Source organism: Bos javanicus, chromosome 21, assembly GCF_032452875.1.
Source record: "Bos javanicus breed banteng chromosome 21, ARS-OSU_banteng_1.0, whole genome shotgun sequence".
NCBI lineage: Eukaryota > Metazoa > Chordata > Mammalia > Artiodactyla > Bovidae > Bos > Bos javanicus.
In genome coordinates this window covers 25,669,267-25,681,356 of record NC_083888.1, presented here as the reverse complement: position 1 = coordinate 25,681,356, position 12,090 = coordinate 25,669,267, and the positions used below count along the sequence as shown (strand labels likewise).

Below are 12,090 nucleotides of genomic sequence, written 5' to 3'. Positions count from 1 at the left end.
TTTTTTCCACCTTTACAGCAAAGCTAATTTTCAGTCTTTCCTTAGACTTTTCTCCTGAACATTTTTCCTTGTGCCCAAATAAGCTTCATTATTATTTTCATCGGCTGAAGAAATTGCAGTGCTTGAGACTGTTGTAGTACTGGAGCCATGGAGATCTGCACGCACAAAATGTTTTCCTTTTCCTACTCTGCTGCTGGAGTGTAAATTCCTGGGTGGCAGGGTCTGGATGCTTTCAGGACTGGAGGCGAGTCTGGCACCTCCATCATGAAGGGCTGGTTTGAGCCTCTGTAGCACCAAGCTCAATGCCTCCCTCGGATGTGAAAATGCAGCACAGGAGACTCCAGCAGCTGCCCCTGACTCTGAGAACTGGAGAGGGCTTTCTGAATACAGAGTGAAAAAGTCTTGCTAGAGGCTGGCCCCTGCCATTCAGATTTGTAGGATGTGGAGCTGCCTGCACTGGGAGCAGGGGAGTAGCCTTTTTGGGCAACACTCAGGAGTCCATCCATTCCCCTTCTCCCCACCCTACAAATTTCACTTGCACACGAATTACCTGAGCTCATTTCCAAGGTTCTCTAAATATTGAACTCCTTGCAAAGAACCAAATGTCATTCACGTTTGCACAATGTATCTTTCTGATGCTAAAGTGTATGGTATACATGCCAAATACATGGTGTGCCCTTGAAAACGTGTACTGCTCTGCTCAGTTGTGTCCGACTCTTTGGGATCCCATGGACTGTAGCCCACCAGGATCCTCTGTCCATGGAATTTTCCATGCAAGAATACGGGAGTGGGTTAACATTTCCTTCTCCAGATCTCTTGCATCTCCTGCATTGGCAGCTGGACTCTTAACCACTAGCGCCACCTGGGAAGCCCGACCCACACAGTGTGCCCTCTAAAATATGGACTATAAGCATTTCTGAGCTTGAGCCTTAAGAAAAGACATTTGCTTCATTGAAGTGCTTTGTCTTTTATCATAGTTCCCTCTTTTTCTCGACTGTTCTGAACAGAGCTAAATGAACCAGGTCAACAAGGGCTGGGTTTTCTGCAAATTTTCTTCTTTCCTGCCTTTTTTTGTCTTTGAACGTGAACATGAAGTTGCTCAGTCCTGTCCGACTCTTTGCAACCCCATGGGCTGTAGCCTACCAGGCTCTTCTGTCCATGGGATTTTCCAGGCAATAGTACTGGAGTGGATTGCCATTTCTTTCTGCAAGGGATCTTCCCAACCCAGGGATCGAACCCAGGTCTCCCGCATCGTAGACAGACACTTTACCGTCTGAGCCAATGTTGCAGATACTGTTCATCCATGTTTTAATGGAATACTGCCTCAAAGCTATTTCTCATTGTTTTTTAAACATATGCCAGCTGAGTTGGCCTTTTTTAACTGGACCATTTTTAAAGTCTTTATTGCATTTGTTACAATATTACTTCTGATTTGCTTTGGTTTTTAGGCCTGGAGGCACCATGGGATTAGCTCCCTGACCAGGAATCAAACCTGCACTCTCTGTGTTGAAAGGTGGTCTAAACCCCTGACCACCAGGTTAAGTCCCAGGGTTTTTGCTTTTTGTGTTGTAGGATTCTACAAGTTTGGACAGATGCATAGTTATGTATCCACCATTACAGTGTCATGGAAGCTGTTTCCCTGCCTTAAAACCCCCTGTGCTTCATCTTTTCATCCCTTCCTTTTTCTACCTGAACGCAGAGCACCTCTTGACTGTAGTTTTGCCTTTTCCAGAATGTCATATATTAGCAATTCTTTTTGGACTGCTTCACTGAGCAATATGTATTTAAGGTTCCTTCACGTCTTCTTGTGCCTTGATGGCTCATTTTTTTTTTATTGCTAAATACCATTTCATTATACAGATGTACCACCGTTTATCGGTACATATGAAGGACATCTTGGCTAATTTTTGGCAATTATGGATAAAGCTGCTAAAAGCATTTGGGTGCAGGTTTTGGTGTGGACATGGTCTTTAACTCATTTGGACAAATACCTAGGAATGCAACTAATTGCTTGTAAGACTACGGTTAACTTTAAGAGACTGCCCAACTTCTTCCTTCTGTCCCATGTTGCGTTCCCATCACCAATGAACTCAAATTCCTGTTGCTCCACATCCTCAATAGCGTTTGGTGTTGTATTTTGGATTTTAGCTATTCCTGTAGGTATTAGTGTCATCTCATTTTAATTTGCTATTCTCCAATGACATATTGACCACCTTTTCGTTTTATTTGCCATCTGTGTATTCTTTGATGAGGTGTCTAGATATTCGGACCATTTTTTAACTGGGTTTGTTTTCTTATTTTTTATTTAGGGTAAGCCTTTTGTCACTGTGTTTTGCTAATATTTTCTCCCAGTCTGTGGCTTGTCTTTCTGTTCTCTTGGCAATGCCTTTTGCAGAGAAATTTTTAACTTTGAAGTTCAACTTACCCATTTTTTTCTTTCCATGAATCGTGGTTTTGGTGTTTCATTAAATGTTAGAAACAGTCTACATTAGAAACGGTGGGCATACTAGTAAGCTGAGTTACTCAGAACTAAAGTCTCAATTAAGCAATTTGTATAATAATCTTTAAAAACGATGACCTCCTTTAAGTATCTGGGGCTTTTTCCTACAAGTTTTAAGGAATAAATGATGTACATGGGAAAAACATATCAAAACAAAAAAACCATCACCCAGACTCCCGACTTTAACATGTGGTCACCTAAAAATCCTTGTAATTAAGACCTTGGGCTTCGGGTACTTCTATTTTGTTGTCTCTAGGGCCCACTAGTTTTGATCACTGTTTATACTCCATTGTAAGAATATGTCACATTTTATCCATTCTTCAAAGGGGAACTGAGTGGTTTCTGGATTTTTGCTTTCTGCAAACAAGGCTTTGAAAATTGCTGTACATGTGTACTGTTCTCTATATGCAGGTTTTTCTTAGAGGAGTAAAATTTGTGGATTGTAGGATGTATAAAAGTCCAATTTTAAAAGGTACTAGTTTCCAAACCGTCCTAAAGACTGAACCACTTTTGGTTAATGTCAGCAACCTTTCAAACACTGCTGCTAAGTCGCTTCAGTCGTGTCCGACTCCTTGCGACCCCATAGACAGCAGCCCACCCGGCTCCCCAGTCCCTGGGATTCTCCAGGCAAGAACACTGGAGCGGGTTGCCATTTCCTTCTCCAATGCATGAAAGTGAGAAGTGAAAGTGAAGTCGCTCAGTCGTGTCCGACTCTTATCGACTCCATGGACTGAGGCCCACCAGGGTCCTCCGTCCATGGGATTTTCCAGGCAAGAGCACTGGAGTGGGGTGCCATTAAGAACTAGATACTGCCAAACACTTTTAAATCTTTGCCAACTGAATGGGTATAAAATAGTATCTTATTGTGGTCTTAATTTGCATTTTAACTTTTCCTGGTTTGTAACCTGGGTTTTCACTTTCTTTGATGGATTTACCATATGGTATTTTTGGTTTAAAATGCCTCATTTTAATAGACAAATTCATCAGTAACACTTGCAGTCAATGCTTTGTTGTCTTAAACAGTCCTTCTACAAAGGTTGAAGCAGTAATCATCTTTTTTTGAGAGTTAGAAAATTTTGTGTTTTACATTTAATACATGAATTTTTTCCTTGTGGTGTGAGATAGGGAGCAATTTTCACCTCTTTTCTATGCTGACGACCAGTTGGGCTAGCTGTCATGATCACAGTCTCCTTCCCCCAGCGTGGTGTGCTGTATCTCTTACACCCAGTTCATTTCACGCATGGCTTTTTTTGGGGTATATTGGTCTAATCTATCAGGATTCTGTACGACCCTTAGTGAATACCATGCTATTTTAATGAACGTGGCTTCATGATGAGTCTTACATAGAGTGGAAAAATGCCCACCTCCCTGATTTTTCTTTATTGAAATGTCTAGCCTTGGGCTCGTCTTTATCTTTTAATTTAGAACCACCTTAAGTTTCAGGAGGAAACTTGATGGGACTCTGATAGGGACTGCTTTGAATCTATAGGGCTATTTGGGTACAAAATACATCTTCTTGACATTGTCTGCCTAGCCGCAAACTTCTCTCTGTCCCAACTTTTTCAGGTCTTAGTTATTACCTCTTAATACTGTTGGAAAATTTTTTCTTAAAAGAGGTCTTCAACATACATTGTTAATTTCCTAGGTACTTGGTGTTAATACTATTGTAAAACGTGTCCTCCAGTTTTCTGATTGTTACTGATACAAAGAAATGCAACTGGCTTCAGAAAATTAATGTTACACCTACCTCTGTAATGAAACCCTGGTATTTCTGGTATTTTCTCTTTAGATTTGAGTTTTCTACAAAATAAGAACGTGTAATGTACAAATAATTAGTGTTTCCTACTTTTTATTTCTTATAAAATTTTTTATTCTATTGACTAGGATCTCCAACACAATTTTGAACATAAGCAGTCATAGTGGAAAACCAGCCCTTTGTTTCTGAATTTAAAAGGGTATGAAATTTCCTCTTTGTGGTAGATGCTCTTTGTTTTATAGATTTACACAGAAGCTATCACCTTAAAGAAATTCAAGTCCTAATTTATCAAGAGTTTTTATTATGACTGGGTGGTGTTAAATCCTATTATATACTTTAATTGGATCTACTAAGATAGTCACAATGGTTTTCTCTTATTTAATATTTACAGATTCCAATGCTAAGTCATCATTACATATGGAGGGAGAATACACATACTAAGATAGAATACACAAGTATTAAGTAAACAAATATAACCTTAGAAATCTGTTTTGTAAAATACTATTTAATCTGTTTTACATACTATTTCAAGTTTTTAAAAGGCTGGCTGCCAGGTAAGTTTAAAAACCACAGAACAAACGGCTTTTTGGAGATCTTTCTACTCCACAGTTCTCCAGCTCTCCGTGTTTGAGTTGTGCCCTTTCAGTTTCTCTAATCCTACTAGAAAAAGAAGCTTCTACTAGATACTAATTCGTTGTGACAGAGTTCAGAACAGAGAAACAAACAAGAGCTTGAAAATATGACACGTTCAACTCATGGGAATGTAAGATCACAATTTATCATCGTTAAGTATCAGTCACAGATAGACGTGAGAGCTCATCTCACAAAATCAGTAAAGCAGAAAACTAAAGGACCAGAAGTCAAAATGAACTACCAGCAAGAGTAACGGAGAAAAAGTAATACAAGGGCACATTATGGTTTTCCTTTTTATTTAATCAAAGACTGGTGGATAAACATAAATACAGCACAATTACTTCAGATCATTCTTCATATTGTATACACACAGACCAATGAACATTATCTGAAAGAAACCTGCAGTCAGCAATGAAATGCATACAGCTTTTCCTTCCTTCGCTCAAAAAAACTTAAAAACACACAAACTTAGAATCTCATCAGCACACACTCTCCTGTGACAAATGATTCAGACATAAATAGTGGGTGCAAAGAAACTATATGCTAACATATGTATAACCTTTGTTAAGGAAAAACAGAAGCAGCCATAATGATTAAGATACATTCAGTTACTGATAACTAGCTGTGCCCTAAAGGACATTATCAAAACAGAAATCGTGCTGCAGAGAAAAGCTATATATACATACACAATGAGAAAATAAACTGCAAGATTAAAGCATGCATGTTTAATACTGGGAAAAATCACAGCCCTCCAAAATTTCTCCACATTTGTTATAAAAGCCCTCTGCACTCAACTAAAATTTAAATGATCTTAAAAGGATAATACTCGTAAAGTTTACTTTTTTCAGCCACAGAAACTGCAATGGAAATAAATGTTCAGAGTCATTTTCAAAACAAAAACAAAAATCTATTCTTCTGATGACATGTATGATTAAAGGTCTATGCAAGATACATTGCTCTACATTCCCAATGACTAGGAAAAAAAAACCTCAAGTCAGTTTTTAGTTTGCAGATGGTCAAAGGATTTTGTATTCCATCAGGAGTTCAAATCTTCTGGATCTTTTCACCAACAACTACTGGATTTTCTTTTCTGATTTTCTCAGCAGCATCAGCTTTGTAATTGTAAGAGCAATTGTGTACATCTGAGTAACGGTGTACACCACAGTAAACATTTCCACACCGGCATTCAAACCCTGAAAATGGATCAATACACGTACATGAGTTGAGTGCAAGGTCTAAATATTAAACTCTCTACATAATTAATGTTAAAAAGATCACGCCTGTAGGGCAGCAATCTAAAGAATCATTCCAAACTAGCAGTTGCACAACCTAGTATACTCTCAAATTCACCAGCTGATGGCTTCAGTTCTTGTTACCACCTACAAACACAGGTCTGTGCCAGCCCAAGTCACAGCCACTTCTCTGAGCTCAAGTTTCTTCACCCGAAACACAACTGCTTCCTATCAAAAACAGGACTGATAAACTGAAAATGTAAGACATTTCTCAAATACTAAAATGTGAAAAAATAAGCATACTGTCAGAAGACAACCTTAAGATTTAGTTAAGAAAGATGAAACTTTGGACAGAACTGTTAACAAATAGAACAGCTCTTCTTGGCCAATCTCTAATGGAGATATGAACTGTAAACAGCTCTCCTTGGCCAATCTCTAATGGAGATATGAACTGTAATCTGGCTCAGTGACTAAGAGCATGAGATCCAGTTGTGGTTGCCTAAGCATGAATCTATTTACTAACACAGGCAAAATTCCAAGCCTCCCTGAGCCCCAGTTTCTGCACCTCTAATTCTGGAAATCAGTTATAGTAAGAATTAAACAAGGAAGTATTACCTGCCTAACATACAGTGAAGATGCAATAAATGCTACTTATTTTAGGGAAATGCCCCAAGAATTGAAGCCAAAAGAGAGAAATAAGCAGGGTGAATAGTCTTTAAATAAAACTAGTCCTGCACCCCTAAAAAGGATTTTACTATATGATGGAATTGTTAGAACACAGCAATCAATATTTTAAATGTTGACATTTGATGCAAACTTCCTTTACCACATTTTTTTAAAACTTCCAAAAGATATTCTATAACTTCATAACATTCTATTTTTAAAATTTTATTATTACTATCTTGGCTGCACTACATATCTTGTGGGATCTTAGTTCCCCAGCCAGGGACTGAACCCAGGAGTGAAAGTGTGCAGTCCTAACTCCTAGACCACCAGGAAGTCTCCTGTGACTTCGTAATAATGAATGAAAAATGAAGACAAAAGTAACACCAGACTAACAAGACTGGACAAGATAGAAATTACTAAGTCACAGCCTTCTATTCATGAAGTCTAAGTTTCTGAGATTAGAAAGACAGTATTTGATACTATACATATATATTAGGTAGTATATATATACACACACACTTTAAAATGCCTTATTTTTTCATGTTTGTATTCTTTAAATAAATACACTCGCCAAGGCATGAGCCAGTCTTAAAACATCTTTGATATCAGACTATAAATCTCCTTTCCTCTTTTATTTACTCCTTAGTCATATAACCCTCCTAAAACATAATTTTGCTCAAAATCCTATCTATTCTTAAGTCAGTTTCTTAGGCAGAGTATTCAGCAGAATGCCCTTCACACAGTAAACAATAAATGGAAACTATTTACAGCTGCCACTCTTCCTCATCAGGTAACCAGAGTACACACCATCAGCCTTGTCTGATGGTCTCAAACACCCTTCTGCACATATTTTGTGCTACATTCCCTATTTATGGTCCCTCAACATGCCCTATTCTTTCCTTTCTCTGAGCTTTCATTCAAGCCATCTTTTTTCCTGCCTGAAATGCTCCTATGTCCATCAGTTATAAGTCCTACTCACTTTTCAGGACCCAGCTGAAACATCCTACCTTCCAGATTCTTTGATGGGCCTCTGCTCCTCTCCTACGAATTATCAATAATTACGCACATCTCTGAACTCCCAAAGCAATCTACTTGACTGGATTTAAATGTACTTGCTTTGCCAAATAGCCAAGTAGTATTTCGAACATTTTCCCCTCTCTTAATACCATCTAATAGCTCTGTTACAGCAGTCAGCATGTACTGATTACTTATTGGGTGGCAGGACAGGTCTATCACCTTACATGTATGAACTCTGTGAGCCCGCACCACCAACCAATGACTGGCCGTTTTACACACAGCTCACCAAGCACTTAAATACCCTCTCTCACACAACAATTTCTGGCTCTCTAAAGGCAGGAGACACACCCCTGCCCTTTCACAGAGCGTGGCATACTGACTTTACTTGTCTAACATTCTCAAATGCGGCTAAAATGAATTTTAAAAGAAAAGCTATTCATTTCACTATTAGGTATGTAATTAAAGCTACTTTTACTTAAGAAAATTCAGGAGGTGAAGCATATCCATTATTAACTCACATGGAAACAGAAATAATCTTAATTGAAGCCATTAATAGTAAGTCAAACATTATCTTAAATAAAATCTTAATTTAAACCTTGTGACTCAGGCCCTTACCAGTAAGTCCCACTTTCTTTCTGCACATGAAACAGCGATTCTTTTTCTGTTTTGGTTTTTCAAGAGACTTGCTTTGCTCTTCAGATGCCTGCTGTGCCGTTTCTGATACTGAAGCTGACAAAAATATGAAGGCAGTGAAACTTAATTGTGCAATGAGATTCTGAGGAGAGGTGGTTGCTACCCCAACTTGCCCCCACTGATCTGTTTATTCAGATAATTGAGTGTTTATTTATTAGCATGGAAAGCTGCCCACAGTTAAGTTACAATGTAGTTTATATAATATGACCCCCTTTGCATAAATGTATGTTAAAATATGTACATGTTTTCTGCATATGTATACACACATGCAGAAAAGCTAAACTACACACTGACATTTTAACAATAACTCTAGAAAGTGCTGTATTTTCAAAATTTTCTGGTAATTATGTATTTGACCCATAAAAGACATACAACACACAAACACTACTTGGGTATTCTAAGGGAGAAAGAAAGAAAATGGTCACATGCAAACTTCTAAATATTGCTGAGTCAGAACTATGTAGATTTCAAAGAGTACAAGGGAAAGAAATCCTAAAACCAAGATTCAGTGGAATACTATGTTCAAAATTCTCAGAATATTTCATATAAAACCTTTAAAATATGGGGAATAAGATATATTGATTAAAACACTACAATTAAGATAGTAAATTAAGTAGTGAACCCAAGGCCATCTGCACCAAAATTCAGGTCAAATTATTGCCCCTACACCCTAACTTATGGGTTTAATAAACTGGAAACCTGTCACTGGAAACCTGTCATTCCTAACTGATACACATTTCTCACTGTATAAGTGAGATACTGCTGTTTATTAAATCACAAGGCATAATTAAAAGAGAAAGATGTTTTAACACAGTAAATTCCCAATTAAACATGAAAAAAATTCTTCAGAGTCAGGAGGACCAAATGGAAGCAGTACCACCCACCTGGTGGCAACATATCCTGATTATGAGCAAAATACCTACAGAAGCAAAATATCTAAAAAAGCTGTTTCAAGGACACCACTCTGAAAACTCCAATAAACAATGTTAGGGAATTCTGGTTTAGGCACACAGCAGCTACTCGTGTGCCTTCTTCCATCTGAGATGATTTTCCTATCCAATAAATTCTGCTTGAGGGATACAAGTGGAACAATAAGGAAGAGAAAGAACAGATACCTGGGCAAGTCACCAAACCAGCTGACCCTACCCTGGGAACTGAGGGGGGCTGGAGCTGGCAGCAGGAACACACACACAGACAGCCTACTCCAGGAAGCACCACAGCTGTCTAGTGGAAAGAATAATGGCCTGGAGTCAGGTGCCCAGGTTCCAGTTCCAGCTCAAATGACTACAGCACTTGAGTCAAAGACATCTTTTCTTTTTGTCCATCTATTAAGTAGATGGAAAAAATATTCTCTGCGTTTATTCCTATCAAATCGGGAAATCACAGGTATATTGTGTGTCATGAGTGTGTGTACCTGTATAGATACACAGTTGTATGCAAGTTTATAATAAAACATTTTCAATTCAACAGTATAAGCAAGACTTAAAAAAAAAAACTAGCCTAAGAGATTTTACACATGGAAAACTAACCCTCTCAAACTCATATGAAACTTATACCTGATTGTTCAATAAGTCTGCTATGCTGAAATTATGAATGCTAAGTTCTTGAAAGGTACTTAATACTGGTTTAACTTAAGTCACTGAAATTACATGTGGGAAAAAAAAGGAGTCTATACAGTTTAAAACCCCATTATTTAAAACCTCAATAGTGGTACAGAAAGCGCTTGCCAATGCAGGAGACATAAGAGACATGGGTTCAATTCCTTGTCAGGAAGATCTCCTGGAGGAGAGCATGGCAACCCAGTCCAGTATTCTTTCCTGGAGAATCCTATAGACAGAGAAGCCTGGCAGGCTACAGTCCATGGGGTTGCAAAGAGTTTGGACACAACTGAAGCGACTCAGCATGCACAATTTCTCCTAACATAGCATCAAGACCATCTTTTCCATTAATGTACTCAGCACTAGGCGAATAAAACTTATTATTATCCATATACCATAAATGGGTCTTTGTATTATAACAGTTTACCAACTTAAAATCTTGTTTTTGGTCAAACTTGTAAAACCACTGCTGTTTTATTCTTAAGCAGCATGTAACTTTCCACTATCAACATTCTAAAATTTGTTCAACTTTAAGACGTAAATAACACCTTCATAGTTAGCAGCCTGTTTTCATTCTTCCATCCCTAGCTCTCTCTGGAGACTGCCAAGCAACCCCTGTTTCTCAATTCTCTGCATCTAGGGCCTGAAAGTAACCAGGATCCAGATAATGTATCCTCTCCCCGGTGCAGACTTGGTACCCTACCTGCTCTTCTCCATTATGCCTCTCATCTTCCAACCTGGGCCAAGGACTTCCAAACCTCAGACTGCTCATACATTTAAACACCCATTTACCCATCTACTGCCTCCAATTGAGTCTTTAAGTTTTGAAATGTGACCACTTCCAATCTGCTCTATCTAAAATCTTGTCTCACCATCACTTCTTTCAACCTCCCTGTTGAGAACAAACACATCATTGCCGTTTTCAACTGTCATCCAACTGAAAGCTTTAACATCACCCTTAACTTATTTCCCATGTCTAATGGATAACTAAATTTGGGGAATTTTTCTATTTCTCCTTTAAAAAATACCCTTTGTCTCCACCCATCCTTAAACTTTTCTATTTAACTAAAAATAAAAATTATTCACTTATAGTAATCATGAATATTTACAATATTCATAATTGCATGGAATATTTATCCTGATCAAACAGTTACATTCTCTTTCTACAGCAAAATGTGCAAGGAGGCAAATTATGCCAATCATTTGTTGGGCATGAAATCAGAGGAAGGGGAATTAGCTAGCTTAACTAAATTTTAAACTATAGCAAACTTCAGCTAAGATTGCCAGGTATATCTGTCGTCACCCTGTGAACACCATGTACAGTGGAAGGGTTCAATAGGTACAGCATCGTGTCTGTTTAAATCACGTCACAGGTCAAGTGACACACAGCTCATCTTCAGGCTTCTTTCCAGAGTATCCTCCTCAATTAATACATCGTTTCCACACACTAGTAGAATATCATTAACCAAGCACAGATTTTTCACAGCATCCTAAATGCCTCCTCTACTAGCTCTGCCCATGAAGAAAGCCTTCATACACATATTCCAGTCTTCCTAGATTCACTTCACTTTGGTTCACATAATGGGGATACGAAAAGCATGGGCAAGAACTTGAGATGCCATGCTATAAATAAGAGTAACTGAGTGTGACTGTTGCCCTGGAAGTCACATGTGGGGAAAGGGGGGGTCACTGCCAGTCAAAGTAAATAGATAATCCAAGTCCAAAGCAAGAGATTCCTCTTAAACCAGCAGCCCTGGTTCATGGGAGAGGGAAGAATATTTAGGTTAAAACAGACAAAACAGTAAAAGAGAACAGTATAACACAACCACTCATTCATTTAATTATATTGCTCAAACAAAACAGATTTTAAATTTCTATGTTGATGCTGATGACCTAATTACATATAAGTGGGAAAGGGCTCCCTACATTTCAGTCAATTAAATACTTAAGAATGTAAAACACCCTGCTCATAAAGAAAACAAATATAAAAAATAT

The 12,090-nt window shown here is 38.2% G+C and overlaps 1 protein-coding gene across 3 annotated transcripts in view; it reads right to left on the bottom strand.

Moving 5' to 3' along the window:
• Window positions 1–5,168: 5,168 nt before the first annotated feature.
• ZFAND6 (zinc finger AN1-type containing 6) overlaps window positions 5,169–12,090 on the bottom strand; it is a 54,908-nt gene continuing 47,986 nt past the window's right edge. For all 3 annotated transcript variants that reach the window (XM_061394568.1, XM_061394569.1, XM_061394570.1), the window contains 2 exons: window positions 8,420–8,533; window positions 5,169–6,082 (listed from right to left, as the gene is read on the bottom strand). In XM_061394568.1, the coding sequence (XP_061250552.1) occupies window positions 5,934–6,082; window positions 8,420–8,533 (263 nt within the window). In that variant the 3' untranslated portion in view covers window positions 5,169–5,933. The remainder of the gene's footprint in view (window positions 6,083–8,419; window positions 8,534–12,090) is intronic.